The sequence below is a fragment of the Tachysurus fulvidraco genome, chromosome 20, assembly GCF_022655615.1.
Source record: "Tachysurus fulvidraco isolate hzauxx_2018 chromosome 20, HZAU_PFXX_2.0, whole genome shotgun sequence".
Taxonomy (NCBI): Eukaryota; Metazoa; Chordata; class Actinopteri; order Siluriformes; family Bagridae; genus Tachysurus; species Tachysurus fulvidraco.
In genome coordinates, this window is record NC_062537.1 from 20592672 (window position 1) to 20610055 (window position 17384).

General features: G+C 38.7%; 2 protein-coding genes across 5 annotated transcripts in view; one reads left to right on the forward strand and one right to left on the reverse strand.

Annotated features, from left to right (window-relative positions):
- arl15b (ADP-ribosylation factor-like 15b) overlaps window positions 1-5006 on the reverse strand; it is a 62928-nt gene extending 57922 nt beyond the window's left edge. The window contains exon 1 of one of the 4 annotated variants that reach the window (XM_047804765.1): window positions 4426-5001. In XM_047804765.1, the coding sequence (XP_047660721.1) occupies window positions 4426-4533 (108 nt within the window). In that variant the 5' untranslated portion in view covers window positions 4534-5001. Of the gene's footprint in view, window positions 1-4425 lie in introns of all 4 variants that reach the window. The other 3 variants (XM_027143323.2, XM_027143329.2, XM_047804766.1) reach the window with 3 other exon arrangements.
- A 953-nt stretch (window positions 5007-5959) lies between these two features.
- snx18b (sorting nexin 18b) lies at window positions 5960-13391 on the forward strand. Its single transcript, XM_027143301.2, has 3 exons — window positions 5960-6235; window positions 6813-8335; window positions 12111-13391. Exons 2-3 carry the CDS (start codon window positions 6907-6909, stop codon window positions 12347-12349), a joined length of 1668 nt encoding a protein of 555 aa, XP_026999102.1. The 5' UTR covers window positions 5960-6235; window positions 6813-6906; the 3' UTR covers window positions 12350-13391.
- Window positions 13392-17384: the final 3993 nt, after the last annotated feature.

A 17384-nucleotide genomic window follows, 5' to 3' on the forward strand; every position in this document is an offset into this window, starting at 1 on the left:
GGTGACCCATACTCAGAATTCGTTCTCTGCATTTAACCCATTAAAAGTGCACACACACAGACACACAGCAGTGAACACACACACACCGTGAACACACACCCGGAGCAGTGGGCAGCCATTTATGCTGAGGCGCCCGGGGTGCCATGCACCCGGGATTCAGGTGCCATGCTCAAGGGCACCTCAGTTGTGGCCGGCCCGAGACTCGAACCCACAACCTTCGGATTACAAGTCAGACTCTCTAACCATTAGGCCACAACTGCCCCCGAAGGTGATTGATATGTGAGTGCTAATTCACATTCAGCTGATGCGTTTATATTTTGCCATGTGTGTGTGTGTGTGTGTGTGGTAATTAAACAATTTGTTTTGTTTGTCTAACTTTATGGGATTGTGTGTATTTTTTATATTCTTTGTCAGTCACTGCAGGTGTTTCTTCCTTGATCTAGCATTAGCAGGAAAACGGAGCGACAAACGTGTGAAAAATTAATACGTAGAATACAAAAAAAAAACAGCAAGGTCTAAATATTCAGCACCAATCAAACAAACATTGCCTGCACCGATTTTACCGCTAGCTAGCTAGCTATCATAAGCTTATGGTAACCTATAAACTGTTCAAAACTGTAAAGTCTATAAAGTCAAAACTCTTCGCTGTCCAGGATAACGCGATCCATGCTAAATATCATTAGCACGATATACAACACAGTACGATAGTGGAGTTGCGTTACGAGCGCTACTGACGATTTTCCTGGTAGACGCATGAAGACATTATCTCTTCCTAAAAGTTCATACACCACAGCATAGTCAAAGTCTTGAATCTGATTGGTTGAAAAGTGTGTGTTATATCTAAGCAACTGTTTCCCTAGTAACAGCTCATACATAGGGACTTATATGGTGGACATGCGCTAAAAATTAATAACAAACTTTTAAAGAGTTCTTGAAAGTTTTTTCTTAAGTGATGATTATTAACATTTATGGAAGGAGTCTGTGTTGACTAATAACGTCAATCATCACAAAACAGCAGCAACACAACTGTCTTAAATCTAGAACCAGCAAGTTTGATTCCATCAGGGTAAAACAAGCTGATAACACCAGGTTTGTTCACACTTCAAAAACCAGCACAAAAATAACAATGCCACAAAATAAAAGGACTATTTTTGAGTTTATATTTGAGTCTGTACGAGTGAGTCTGTACTGTATATTTGAGTCTGTACTGTATATTTGAGTCTGTACTGTAGACGTGAACATTAGAACATGCTATAAACCTAAATCTGCTGCCGTCGGTTAAAGACCAGAACGTCCAGGTCTCCTTCCTTGAGGAAATGCGTCTATTTCGAGAACACACATCACAATGCACTGAATTGGAGACGCAACAAGCGGTTTTTGGTGTTTATTTTCAATCCTACTGACTGAGAACAAATTTATCCAGACTAAGAGGTTGTTAACGAATAATCTGTACGTTTCCGCAGGGTTTCCGGTGTGGTAACGTTTGATGACATGATTCCCACCTTTTCTTATATTATATTCCCTGTTTCTTATCATAATTACCGCATTATCAGGACTGTCAGTCATCTCGTCGTCTGTATATTACACACTACTGCTGCTGTATATTGTACAAAAGCATAATATTGCACAATATTGTTATTTGCACGCCCACACTTTATGTACATAACTGATCAGTCATGTTCTATATTCATATTTTATATATTTTATTCATGTTTTATACGCATTCTGTCTATATAGTATCCCATAGTCTGCAATGTATTCTTGTATAGTTTGTATAGTATTGTGTTATATACGTGTCTGTACTTTTGAGAGTCTGGACTCTTTGCTGGAACCAAATTCCTTGTGTGTGTGTCAACATCAACACACTTGGCCAATAAACCTGATTCTGATTCTTTTCTTTAGGCTGTAAATTAAAATGTCTTCAGATTTTCAGCCGAAACCAGAGGAACCAGATGATAAAAAAAATTTAACAATGTTGAAAATTTCAGTGTGATCGTTGCTACAAATGAGAACGTTGCTACAAAGCTCAGTCTAAAAACCAACCATTAGCACAACAGCGATCCTAAAGACATCTGCATTTACATTTACAGCATGTGACACTCTCTTATCCAGAGCGACCTACAAAAGTGTTTAAATTTCTATCATTGGATACATTAACTCTGGTTCACTAAGGTTATGTACTTAACATACAATGAGTCTAAAACACTGTTCAAATTTTTTTTTTAATATACATACATACATACAACAAACAGGGAAGGACATGCTAGCTGAAGTGTTTCATGAATAAGTAGGTCTTCAACCGTCGAAAATACCAAACATAAAGCAACGAATTTGCTAACTTCAATAGCGATTAAAACTTACATAGAAATCTCTCATCACTGCATCAAGCTCACACTGTTAGTGTTTACGTAACTGCGTTTTCTGTATAAGCTGATGTCCTAAATCTTTTGATCAATGATGCAAACGGAGCATAGCCGTTTCTTTTAAAGGTTGGGTCTCCGTTGTTTGAGAAACGCTTCAGAAAACTGTCGGGTTGCCAAACAAAACAAATACAAAACTAACGACATGGAGGATAAAAACAAAGAAAGAAAGCGAAGAAAGGGTTACGATAAGGCAAGAAGTAGGACGTGTTAATATAGGATCAGCTTTCCAGCACTGGAGAGAACTGAAGTTACACAGAACTAATATATGCCTTTGTCCTTTACATGATTATGCTTGTGTGTCATTTGTGCTTGTTTGTTTATCTGCAATCGTATTGTTCTTCCCTTCAGCTATGATAGACACATTTCTTTCCAGTAGTCACCTGGGTTACATATGTATGTATGGGCAGAGCTATCGATACAGGGGTGGGACCCATTTGGGTTAGGGGCATGTTTGTTTTGGTGATTTCAAATGTCCACATTGGCTTTCAAACAACGGAGACCCCACCTTTAATCATAGGTCTATCATTAATGTTATCGTCATTTATAGAATTAATCACTCCCACAGCCAATTTGATTCCTTTTGTTAGACACATTTCCCTCTGAATGAAGTCAGAATGATAGTGTGTCGAAATTGACTAATAACATTGTGTGCGTTTATGTACGTGTACATACATAAACACACATTTATAAATATGTAAAATATATTAAATGTAATTGTTGTCAATAAAACTAAGGGACAGGAACAATCAGCTCAGGAACAACAGCACTTTATGTAAAAATTATTTAAGCATTTTCCATAAGCATGTAATTTAATACTTTCTCTGGTCCGGTGGTGTTATATAGCACTTACTGCTGTACTGTTTAGAAATATGACAAGCACATATAAAAATGGGAGCTTTTCTCTTATTCTAATGGTGAACAGTACGTGGTGGCTCAGTCGGTTAACAATGCGGGTTGTTGATCAGAGGATCAGGGTTCAAGCCCCAGCACTGCTAAGCTGCCACTGTTGGGCTCTTGAGCGTGGTCCTTAACCCTCACTGATCCAGCTGTATCATGTCTAACCCTGTGCTCGGACACAAACCTCCAAAGTTGGTATATGTGAAGAAACAATTTGACTGTTCTGAAATGTAGATGTGACAAAATAAAGTCTTTTATTCTATATTAATAAGTAAAGCGTAGCCACTTTATAAGGCATCAGTTGCATCCAAGAGATCTGTTTATAATCCAAACTACAAAAAAAAAAAAAAAAACAAGGCCGAAAGCTGTTATGTACATCAACAATAAAAATTAATATTTTTTCAAATACGGAGTCCCAAACATAAGAAAATTAATTGACCTAACTTAAAAGATTTACATTTTTTTAAATCCAAAAACTAACACTGCTTGTGTGCATGCATATAAAAAAGAAAGGAAATTTATTTATTTTCTTCCAAAATATTATTAATTCATTTTGTTTTAACCAGTTAAATAGCAAAACTTTACTTTTTTTCATTTTAAATAAATAAATAAATAAATAAATAAATAAATAAATAAATACTGCGTTAGATTCGATTACTTTAATTGTTAGTTTAACATTTAAGTTTTACGTTTTAAACATCTAAATCATACTACATCAACTATTTTAATTAGTTAAACAGTTAAATATACTTGAAAATAAATAAAATATTCATACTCAGCAATTTATTAAGCTACAACATTTTGCTGCTTATCTTTATACGGGGTGCCAATAATTTTGGAAAGGACACAATAATATGCATAATAACAAATTAGGGTTTTTTTTCATTTACAAAAATAATAAATAAGAAAACGCCTCATTTGATTATTATTTAAAATAAAAACCTTTACAGTAAAATGTTTGTATATAAATGAATAATGTAGTTTATGTGTAATTAGTGATGTAAAGCAGATGAGGACCGTTTGAAAGAAGGCGTCGAGAGACAGCAGCCAGTTTTAATCCTACAAATCTGAGGGAAAAAGTCACTGTTGTGTTTTATTACTTTACCAGATAATCCATGTAACGCCTCTGAATCTCTCTGTCGTCCTCAGGAAAGTGAAATCCAGGCTGAACAAACACAATTCCCCAATAATGTCCTGTGTAAAGCGACTGCATCCAAAAACTAATGTTGTTTGTGTGTGTGTTATATGTGTATGTGTATGTGTGTGTGTGTGTATGTATGTATGTATGTATGTATGTATGTATGTGTGTGTGTGTGTGTGTGTGTGTGTGTGTGTGTGTGTGTGTGTGTGTGTGTGTGTGTGTGTGTGTGTGTGTGTGTGTGTGTGTGTGTGTGTGTGTGTGTGTGTTATGTTCCCCGCCTCTCGCGATAGAAAAACATTAACGTTAGCTTTAAATAAAACTGCACAATAACAGAAACAATCAGCCGAGTTTCCTCTCTACATTACACTTATTACGATGTCTTATTATACATTCTTCGGTTTCTTCAGTTTCTCTTCATTTTTTAACCATAAAAAAAGAAAATAAAACTCCAGCGGTTTGTCAGTGTTTAGGTTTTAAAGCAGGCTAAAAAAGCTGCTAGCTCGAATTCACGTTCACGCTCTCGCGAGACTTCACGAGTGTGACGTCACGACAGCGTAGGCTTAGCTAGTCAAGCTAAATTTAGCACATAACTCGATATAACTAGATCGAGTGTGTTTTAGTTAAGCATAATTGAGGTAATTTTATATAGATAATGATGTTCCTGGTGTCGATTTGGCTCATAAATAGCAATTCTGAACAGTTTGTGAACCAGCAGTTTGTCACGTGATCAAGTCATTCCGCCGACAATAATTAGCATAAGGCTAAATTATAATATAAATTATATATTAAATACATTTCATTGATTAATTGATGCATTTTATGTATTGATTTTTATGTATATCCACTCCATACGACGTAATTTTAATTGTAAGTTTAATGTTTTATTTAGATACCACACTAAACACTAAATTTGCCCTTTCCAATATGGCGGCGCTGTTGACATATTGGCTAATGACCGTTGGCGTTTATGGCAGGCGGTTCAGTTCAATATCTAGTGCTTTGGCGCCATCTATTGGTCAAAATAATTGAGACGCTAAAAGTAGAGGTTTGGTTACTTTTTGCATTTTATTAAATTCCCAAGTAACACAGTTAGATCAGTAAATCCTGTTTATTTTTAAAAGGATAGAACATCACTGAACACGTGGCAGTATTTATAAAATACATATTTAAAGCCAGTAAAATCGCAATAAAGGTAATGATGACTAGTTATATTTCTGAGACTGCATCATAAATCATACTCAACAACTCAAAAGATCACTTACTGCAATCAGTAGCAGGATTTCTTGTAATTTCCAAATATAACATACAACAATAATATTAAGAAGAAGAAAAAGAAGAAGAAGAAGAAGAAGAAGAAGAAGAAGAAGAAGAAAAAGAACAACAACAACAACAACAACAACAATAATAATAATAATAATAATAACAGCAATAATATTAAGAAGAAGAAGAAGAAGAAGAAGAAGAAGAATACTAATCATCATCATCAGAATCAGAATCAGAAGAAACTGTCGTATAACGTAATAATAAATGATAATAATAAAAATTAAGTTAGCTCTAGTTAATGAACTATGGGAACCTAATGAACGTTTATATTAGGTTTATTTTCAGGATTTCAGTGTTAACTCCACCCTCGATTATAGTCTTTGTATAAGCATCGTGAATCATTTTCGGTTTCGACTCTTTTGTACAAGCTCGTTTAGAGGAATCAAACCGTGCGATTTTTAAACCCATTCAGAAATATTTTGTAAACAGAATTCAAAGTTTGCAAAGAAACGTAAGTAAATTTATAGGGTTTATATTGCATTATTTCAAGCTTTGCTCCACCCTCGATTATTGGAATGCGATTAGCATCACGAGTCATTTTACCGATTCGACTCATTGGTCTTCAAACTCGTTGAACTGAATCAAACTTTATTTGTTAAACTAATTACAAGGTGTAAATATTTTTGTGACACATATTCCCGTATTTTGTGGTAACATTATTTTTATTTAACATTATAGAATGTTCAGATAGCAATATTAACCATATCAGCTGACATGTTTAAGGATTTATTTAATGATTCATAAGGTAACAAATACAAAATATACAGTATAAAGCAGTAGAATTTACCTCTCTTAAAAAAAACAAAAGGCAAACTTTAAAACAAGTTACATTGTCAAGCGATTCGTTTAAATGTTTCGATTCGTTAATGAATCATGACTCCTGAATCGTCCATCATTAGCTGTGGCCATAGACCGCAAATCGGCAGGAGGAGGAGGAGGGAATAACAAAACCCCGACTTTAATCCTGTACACAAACTAACTTTAACATCTCTATCATGTTAAAATAGTCCGATCGCTATCTTTTTCAGGCACTTCTGTGATATCTAAGGACTCGCAGAAGTTTTTAAAGGACATTTGGCAGCTGCGCTTTTAGCAGAAACCCCAAAAAACCAGAAGAAAACGATGGCGCTCAGAGCGAGAGCTTTATACGACTTCACTCCTGAAAACCCCGGAGAGATTTGTGTGGTGGAGAACGAGATTTTAACTCTATACAGTGAAGATGTAGTGGACGGATGGTTAGAAGGCACAAACAGCCGCGGAGAGTCAGGACTCTTCCCTGCGTCCTACGTGGAGATCTTAAGCAGTCAGGATTCAGTACAAGGCAACGGGAATGCTGGAGATGTCTACAGCCCCAGGTCCGGAAGTGAGTATGCCTATCAAGTAAGAGGGGACACGTCAAGCGAGTCCACACCTCAGAGACACGGTTATCCGACAAGCCAAGGTAGCGATGACGACTGGGACGACGACTGGGACGACAACCAGACGACGACGACGACCACGCTGACGACTCACGACCCGAGCGTCCATCACCTCAAACGCCAACCCGGTCGTGCCAACTCTGTTTCTTCACGTGGCAGTGGTGGCCAGCAAGCCAGAAGCTCAGCTACTGTCGGGAAAAACCTCAACAGGTTTTCCACCTTCGTGAAATCAGGAGGCGAGGCATTTGTTTTGGGCGAGGCGTCTGGATTAGTTAGGGATTGCGATCAGATCTGGGTAGTCATGGGTCAGTTCGGCCCCGAGTGGCAAGAGAACCCTCATCCTTTCACGTGCACCATTGATGATCCGACCAAACAGACTAAATTCAAGGGGATGAAGAGCTACATGTCCTATGGCCTCACGCCCACCCACACACAAATCCCTGTGAATCGCCGCTACAAACACTTTGACTGGCTGTACGCACGCCTCGTGGAACGCTTCCCGGTCATCTCTGTTCCCCACCTTCCAGAGAAGCAGGCCACGGGCCGCTTTGAAGAGGACTTCATTTGCAAGCGCAGGAAGGGTCTGATCTGGTGGATGAACCACATGACGAGCCACCCGGTTTTATCCAGGTGTGACGTCTTCCAGCATTTCCTGACCTGCAGCAGCAGTGACGAAAAAGCCTGGAAGCAGGGCAAGCGCAAGGCAGAGAAAGATCATTTAGTGGGCGCAAACTTCTTCCTCACCATCATCCCACCGGCCACACCGCTCGACCTCCAAGACGTGGAAAGCAAAGTGGACGGCTTCAAGACATTCACCAAAAAGATGGACGAGAACATCGTGCAAGTTAACGTGAACATCGGGGAGTTCACCAGAAAGCAGATGACTGGATTTAAAAAGGAGTATCATAAAGTTGGACAGGCCTTTCGATTGCTCTGGCAGGCCTTCGAATTGGACCAGCAGGTGTATTCAGTCAAGTTGAATCAAGCAATGGCGTTCACCGGGGCCGCCTACGAGACCATTGGGGACTACTTTGCCGAACAACCTCGCCAGGATCTAGATCCAGTGTCAGATCTTTTAGCGATTTACCAGGGACATCTAGCAAACTTCCCAGACATCATCCACGTTCAGAAAGGTTTGAGGAACTTTTGGAAGTTGCATGGTTGCATTAATGATCAGTTGCATGACTCATGTCTAGTTGCAATAGCTGTAAAGTCAATACTGTTTTTATTAGACATTTGGATGTGAATATGTCGGTCAACATGGTTCATAATACACCATTTCTGCACGCCAGATTAATGCAAAATTATAGGTTAGATTGTATGTAATGTGGATGACTAATGAATGAACACTTTAGTAATGAATTACTGTGTGGTTTCATCAAGCATAACTATAGCTATTCACAACTTTTTTCCCAGCACTGCAGAAATTTCCTTATTATTATTATTATTACTAGAATATGAAGAAGGTCTTTTTTAAACTAGCAGCACTGATAAGAACTATACGGTATGATTTATGCTAGTTGGGTGACATCAATCGGCAAGTGATCAAGCCGCCATCTTGTTTTTTTGGTCCACATCAATCCCAAAAAGAGTTGATTACCCGAGAAGATTTTCCATGCTCCAAAAAAGATTCTATACAACACATAAATACATTTAGCATTAGATACATAGACCTCCGGTGGCCCATTTTAATCTGACTCGTCAGAATTGATCTGAAACTCATCATGATGGATTTGCGTAATTAAACTTATTTCATCTGTTTGATTTCATCCGTATTCTTTTCTCTAATGTAAAAACCTCGGTGCATCTGAGCTCGCTAACGTTCCCGATGAGCGTGCACTAACAATTCGGACGCCTCAGAGTTTAGAGTTTTGAGAGCGTCTTAGCCTGAAATCCAAAGAATTCCATAAGTCGTAAATCAGAGTTTCTTATCCGGTCCAAGTTTGTACGACCGTGGAACGAAACAGTTCTGAGTAGAGCAGCTCGGCTTTCCCGTAGAATAAAGGAAAAGTTCAGAAAGAAACCCTTTCAGAGTGAATCATCGTGTGAACGAGTCACAAGTCTGTTCATCATTACAGACTCAAATGCAGCAAGGTTTCTTTTGTGTTTGTTTAAACCAGCAGCGGTCACTTTAGCGTACTGTTAAGATGATATTTGGATGCCGTTACGAGTCAAATTCCTACATCTGTGCACCAGCCACTTTATTTCTTTTCCTTTTCTTCGTCTTTAGGTTTATTCAGAACGTTTTAAATGAGCCATGTGAGACAGATGAGCTCATTAAGGCCACGTTCACACCGCAAGTACAGAATTAATGCTCAATTCGGATATTTTGCTCAGATCTGATTTTTTTTTGTTCGGTTGTTTACATTACCTTTTAAAATGTGGCCTGTATCAGATACCAGCGTGAACCATTTGCTGTTTCGAACCGACCCGCGTGCGCAAACGAGCGATAAAAAGTCGGCAAGGTTACGGAGGAAGTATCGTATCATCTGGTGCAAGCAAACATATCATGTAACGCTATAATATGATGTATTCGATGCAAACGTTATGAGCTGGTTCACGTAACCACTTTATATAACACTCTTAACACACACACGTTACCAGTCACGTTCATGTCACGTTTTCACCGGCGCATAATTGTGACGAATGTCGACGTAGATCGACGTAAAAGTCGCATCAAATCCGCCTCACATTTTCCACATTGGAAAAAATCAGATTTGGGTCTGATTCAGGACCACATATGGAAGATTTGAGGGTTCACACTACTCCTGAAGAAGTCTGACCTGGTCACTTGACCCCAAAAAAAACGGATTTGGGCCACTTTTACCTGAGGTGTGAACAGTCACTGATATTTAAAGTGAAAGTCAGTAGTATCGAGACACAAAATCAGGTCCAGTCACACAAACAAAAAAACTAAACTGTTAAACACGATTAAATATCGAGTCTCCAAGTCAAGCATGCTAGAATGTATGATTTTGGTTTATTTTACACTAAAACGTTAACAGTGTTTACACAAAACTCATTTAAACCGATCTTCTCGACGTACGTCGGACGATCCGTTCTTCCTGTGCGGTGTTTGTTTGTTCAGTTCATCGGTCGGTTATTAATGTATAATACTAATGTAGTATAAAGTACAATAATATATTCGGCTATTTAATGCCGAGTCCACGTCGTCTGTTTCGGTTCGGCTGACAAGATATTCAGAAGTTACAGCAAATCACACACAATGGGCGGAGCCTGTCGAAGTCCATCATCAATGTCTGACAGTTTGATTTAACCGCTACGTCACGCTGAGAGACATGTTTTGGCTGTAAGGACACAGTCTTACACGTTTACATATGACAATATTAAATATGTTACTCTGACACGGTAATTAATAACGTGGTCCATATGAAGTCTACAAAACGTTTTTTCACGTACAAATGTCTGCGTTTTTTTAAACTTTATCCCGATTATCTGCAACGTTTAAAGGATATAAAGCCATTCCTTCAAACCGTGTGGCACATTTTCTCTACAGGAGTACGCATCATACGTTTCCATTATTTTATTCGTTTGATGACTTAAAAGATTAAGATTGGTGAATTCACCTACATCCTGCAGACGTTACGATTTCACGACCATGGCTTCATACGAGCATCATGACTGAAGCTAAATGCCAATCAAATGATGTGCTGGATCAATTGCTATTCTGTACTAGCTACTGAACATCGAGTTGTTTATCCGTCGTCTTCTATTTTATCGTAGTTTTAAACTTTAAATTGTTTCCTGCGTGCGTTTGTTTGTTACATCACACTGCATCCGAAGGCAAAAAAAAAACAAAACGCTATTTCTGTCTTCGGTTGTTTTCTGTTCCATTTCTCTGTTCGCTGGATGAGTAACCCGTCGGCGCTAAACAAAGCCGCTAGCCTCGCCTCCCAGTGCCTATTTTGAGCAGGCCAAATAAAACCCAAGTGGAACCTTCAGTATTGACCCGGTGGTTAATGGAAAAAAGCACAGGTCCATTTTTCTGTTGCCAAACATTCCAGCTCTTTGTGCAGCGGAAAAAGTTGTTTTGTCTGAGAATTTTACTCGTGTTTAGTTTCCTTTCTTTCCACAGCCTATATTTAAATAAGTCTTCTTTTTTTTAAATATTAAACGCAGCTACATCGGTCGGATAATAACCCTGACGTTGACGAACAAAACGACAGATTAGCAACACAGATATCAGCTTCATTATCACGGAAAACTCCGATCACTGATCATTAGATGGTGATCGTTTTGAAAGGTTTATTATCGATCATGACTACATCCTTTTGCCACACCAAAGTCTAAAGAAAACAAATGTTTTTTAGCACACAACTAGTACAACAAAACCTGATCCATTACTTCATACATTGATAATGTGAAATATATATATTTTTTAATTATGGATTTTTGAAGGGGGGCACGGTGGCTTAGTGGTTAGCACGTTCGCCTCAGACCTCCAGGGTTGGGGGTTCGATTCCCGCCTCTGCCTTGTGTGTGTGGAGTTTGCATGTTCTCCCCGTGCCTCGGTTTCCTCCGGTTTCCTCCCCTGGTCCAAAGACATGCATGGTAGGTTGAAAATTGTCCGTAAGGTGTGTGTGAGTGAATGAGTGTGTGTGTGCGCCCTGTGATGGGTTGGCACTCCGTCCAGGGTGTATCCTGCCTCGATGCCCGATGACGCCTGAGATAGGCACAGGCTCCCTGTGACCCGAGGTAGTTCGGATAAAAGGTAGAAAATGAATGAATGAATGAAATACTGAAACGTTAACTCTCCTAACTAAAGAGATTCTGAGTTGGAAGATTCCCAGATCCTGTGTGTCGTAAATATTAGCAGTATTAGTTGAAGCAGCATAAAAGTGACATCCATCAGCACCTCTGACCTCTTGTCTCTGCCCCTCCCCTCAGGAGCTCTGACCAAAGCAAAGGAGAGCCAGAAGGACAAAGACGTCCCGGCGGCTCAGGACATCCACGAGCGCTGCAACATCATCTCCTGTGCCACTCTGGCTGAGATCCAGCACTTCCATCGCACCCGAGTACGCGACTTCAAGGCCCAGATGCAGCACTACCTCCAGCAGCAGATCTCCTTCTTCCAGAAGATCACAGCCAAACTGGAGGAGGCGCTGCACATGTACGACCAGGCGTAAACAAGAAGTGAATACAGGAACCTTAAAACTCCCAAAAGAACGTCTACAGTCAGATTTTAATATTCCACGCCGTAGACGTTCTCATCACGTCTCGGACAGAAAAGATTAGGATCGTGTGTCCTGAACATAATATTTAGACACAAATCCAAACAAAATGCAGCATGTCTCGCTCTTATTTTCCATTTTGTAAGAAAAACAATAAAGACATCTTTTTTTTTGCTTTTTTTTTTAAATATGGGAATTTAGCACTCAGATCAGAATAATTCACTGAGTTATAACATCAAGAAATATAATATAATATAAAAAATAATATATATAATAATGAATAATATAAAGTTTATTCTGAATATCCACTAAATAAAATTTCTGAAAATGTTTTTGTCGGTAAATGTAAAATAGACATACCGTAACATACATAAAGTTTTATAACAGTTCTTTATAAGAGTAATAATATACTAATAATGTACTAATATACTAATAATACGACTAATAATGATCGTAATCATATCATACGTTGCTCTTATATCTGAATTAATTCATCTAAATTTATTTAGTGTTCCATAAATCTAAATTCAGATTTAAGGTTGAATAACACAGAGTAACAAAAACAATTAAAACCTATAAATAATATTTTTTAAATCCTTTTTTTTTTAAAGTTAGTTATAAAAAGATTTTTTTTAGTGGATATTCAGATTGTATTGTATTGCACATGAGTAGAGTCTTTAAAGGCTTTTTTTTAATTCAGTAACTTTTATGATCTAAACCACATTTGGTTTCCGTTAAGCAGAAACCAAAAGATTAAAGCGTGCATTTACACTCTGAACTGTTTTTAACCCGTCAGAGAAAGGCGGGACTCATCAGCATGAAAGCTCCTAATCTATTTCCTGTGTCTGTATCTTTACATCTTTACATCTTTTCTCACCCTGCTTTTGGCTTGTGGACAATATGTCTTTTTTCTAACAGTTGGAATTTCTGCCTTAGTTCAATTCCCATCTTATTTCCTGAGTCATTTTTAAATACAGTTCTGTATTTATGAATCTCAGATGTGTTTTAGTGTTTCTTTAATGTGCTGAGCTCATGTTTCCCTGCTATAGAGCTTTCTGCTGTAATGCAGTGTGAATAGTCGGCTGCGTCTGGATTAGATTAAGGACCGAGAGAGAGAGCGAGTGAGAGAGAGAGAGAAACTGAGCGAGAGAGAGATAGTGAGAGAGAGACTGAGCGAAAGAGAGAAAGAGAGAGACTGAGAGAAAGAGAGATAGAGAGAGACTGAGAGAAAGAAAGAGAGCTAGAGAAACTGAGTGAAAGAGAGAGAGAGACTAAGTGAAAGAGAGAGAGAAAGAGAGACTGAGAGATAGTGAGAGAGAGACTGATAGAAAGAGAGAGAGAAAGAGACTGACAAAGAGAGAGACTAAGAGAAAGAGACTGAGAGAAAGCGAGAGACTGAAAGAAAGAGAGAGAGAGAAAGAGAGACTGAGAGATAGTGAGAGACTGACAGAAAGAGAGAGAGAGACTGACAGAAAGAGAGAGACTGAGAGAACACGAGAGACTGAAAGAAAGAGGGGGAGAGTGACTCAGAAAGAGAGAGAGACTGAGAGAAAGAGAGAGACTAAGAGAGAGAGAGAGAGAGAGACTGACAGAAAGAGAGAGACTGATAGAAAGAGAGAGACTGAGAGAGAGAGAGAGACTGATAGAAAGAGAGAGAGAGACAGAGAAAGAGAGAGACTGAGAGAAAGAGAGAGACTAAGAGAGAGAGAGAGAGAGAGACTGAGAGAGAGAGAGAGACTGATAGAAAGAGAGAGACTGAGAGAGAGAGACTGATAGAAAGAGAGAGAGAGAGACAGAGAAAGAGAGAGACTGACAGAAAGAGAGAGACTGAGGGAAAGAGAGAGTAACTCGAGTGAAGTGTGACCTAGAAATAAAAACCCTGTGGACTCAAATAGTGTTATCTAGAGGACATTCCAGACGAGGCAGGGAGGCTGGGGTTGAGGTTCCAGCTCGGTTTACCACAGCATTTATTATTTATAAGATTAATATAAGATTAAGGACGAGATTCTTTTCAGTGTTTTTTTGTGCCAGAAGCTTTCACTCAGATTGTGATGCTGAAATACCGACATGCTCTGAATTAACGCTGCAAAAAAGACACACTCTGGTTTGCTGTGAACTTTTATTTGGTTTTGGATTATAACTGAGATTCCTGAAAGATTAATGATTGACAGATTGAACTATTTTGTAGATTAGACCTGCAGATGTGAACATGTGAAAAGAAAAATGAAATCAGGATGAATTGAGCTGTAAAAGGACACTGAATGGTGTGAGCGATGTGATGAAATATCACCATCACCATAGTTACCACACAATAACACACGAGTGCTGCGGTTAAAAATGCTTTCTAAATTTCTAAAGTTTAAATTCTTTACCTAGTTTTTAAAAACGTTCTACAATTATAAATTAATGACAGAATTCACATTTGATTAACGGAATAAAGGAATTCCCATCATGATCAATTAGAAAATTCAGCTGATGTCAAATAGAGTCCATAATTGTTATTTTAAAAAAAAACAAATTTAAATAAGATGTTATAACAATTCTGATACCTCAGAAATTGATATCTTATGAAGTCATTATATCACCAAGATCACATCGCTAACATTTCCGTTACATGCCGTTCCCCTAGAGTCGGTCCATAACGGTCGCTAAGACCCGCCTGCTGTCTGGAGAGGTGACAATTTGACTGACAGGGTGTGCGACCAATCACAATGTTAGTCGTAGGGAATGTTTTGGATGGTTTAGTGTTATTTCCAAAGTCTCTGTGCTTTACAGCATCTGTGTAAAAGAAAGAAAGGCTACATGCTATCTAGAATAATTATTTCTTCACTAATGAGAATCAACCTCATTGTTTCCTGGTTTTGTAGTGAAAGAGATCTCACAACTATAACAACTATAACAACGGGAATGTAAATGGGAGGTTCGTTTTTTACACAAGAAAGGCTTCCGATGTGGTTATAAAACTCTAAGGGCCTTTTTACACCCGGTCACTTCGTGTGTTGTCTCTGATCCGATAGCTATCTGATTTGTTAAAACTGTTCCGTTTACATCAGGCCACATAAATGCGTCTCGGCGAATCGGATATCGATCCGATCTTTCTACTCCCGCCCAAAATGCTAATATATTTTACCTCATTTCCGGGGTAATGAAATGGAACACGCTTTGGTGTATGCGGTCACTACAAAAAACAGCATTTACTGTTTGCTGCATTTTCGCTGGCTGCAGCAGTGCATTTTAAGACCAAACGAGACGCCTGGGTGAAAGATCGGAGCCAGCGCTGGTGGGAAAACATATTTGATTATGGCGCGATGCACGACTCGCGAGTCACCTGCGAGTGACGTACTTCCGTTTGGGAGGAGTATAGCGCTGACGTATGTGGCTTGAACAACCACATTCATTTACACCTGTCCAGTTTCATCTGAAATGCGTCCCAGACCACCTCCTGTAGGGGTTCGTACCATCGGATTTATATCCGTCTCGAAACCGTTTCGGAGGGCATTTAGACCTGGTCTTTTTACCGTCGGATAGCTATCGGATCACAGAAAACGCAGGAAGTGACCAGGTGTAAAAAAACACCACACATTCTAAAGCAATGCAGCGTTGCTCTAGAAATTTTCTCAAGTATTCTAAAGCACTGTGACAACTTGAATTGTATGACTAGAACTACTCAACAACAGTCCGGGATTACTTAACAATTAAGAATCGCATGACATTATTCGAGAACAAATGAGTAACATTCAACGACAACGTGACTTTGCACTAGAACTTCTCAACAACATCCTGGAACTGTTCAAGAACAAAATATCAGGTTGCGCTGGTACTTTCTTTGAGAACATTCTAACATTGTTTTGAGAACACCGAACGTTGACGACCGCTCGACGACATTCTGAAACTACACAACATTGTCGAACTGATAAAAAATAAAATGTTCTAGAGCCGTGTAACAGCATTCTAGAACTACTCGGCGACATCGATTAACCGTGTCCGAGCTACCAAGGAAAAAATCTAGAAACACAAGGGGAAAAAAAACTAAAGAATTCTAGAACCACAAAAAGAAAATATGTTGCAATGGTACTTTTGAGAATATTCTAAAATCTGCTCGACAACATCGAACTGCTTGAAACATTCTGATGCTAAACAACATTCTCAATTTGCTAAAAAAAAAAAAGCTACTAGAGCTTCTAGAGCTACTCAGCAACTTGAACAGTCTAGAGCCTTAAAAAAACATTACAGTTTAGATGATAAATTTAAAAACATTACAGTACATTAAGATGAGAGAAATGCACATTCTAGAAGAATAAAATGAACTATGGACAATGTTCTCAATTTATGGAACATCGTTTCAGAACTGCTCGGCGTTAAAGAACCGCATGGCAACAATTTAGAACTATGTGACGACATTCCTGAACAAGATTCTGGAGCTATGTGACACCACTCGAAGCCTATGCAACAACTCCGTGCAAGAACACACACACAGTTCTTCAAAGACACACATAGTTCTTCAAAGTTCTTCGTGCAGTGACTCAGAGTGAGAACAGACGTGTCAGGAAAGGAGGCCCGTCTCCGTTGCCATGCCGACCGTGAGAGAGCCGCTGAGCTCCTCTACACGCTGCAGCTGAATTATTTATTAGAGCTAATGTTTCCTTTTCTTTCTGCACAGATACACACCAACAGGTCGTCACTCGAGCAGTACAGGACTCAGCACCGCCCCTCTCATCATCTTCAGAGTCGTGTAATTGTGTTTTGAACATGTTTAAAGATCGTGGTGTGTTGGGATAAATGAAACTCATTGGATTCGTGACCTTTCTCCAGTACAGAACTGTTGCACGGTCTGCATTTGCATACTGAAATATGATTGGCTGTTTGGAGTTACTTGGTATAGAATGCATACTAAAATAGAAAGCATTTAATCATGAAAAACATTGTAAAGTGACTCCTGATGTTTCATAGTTTGGTTATTTCATGAAATATAAAACTCACTGATATATTT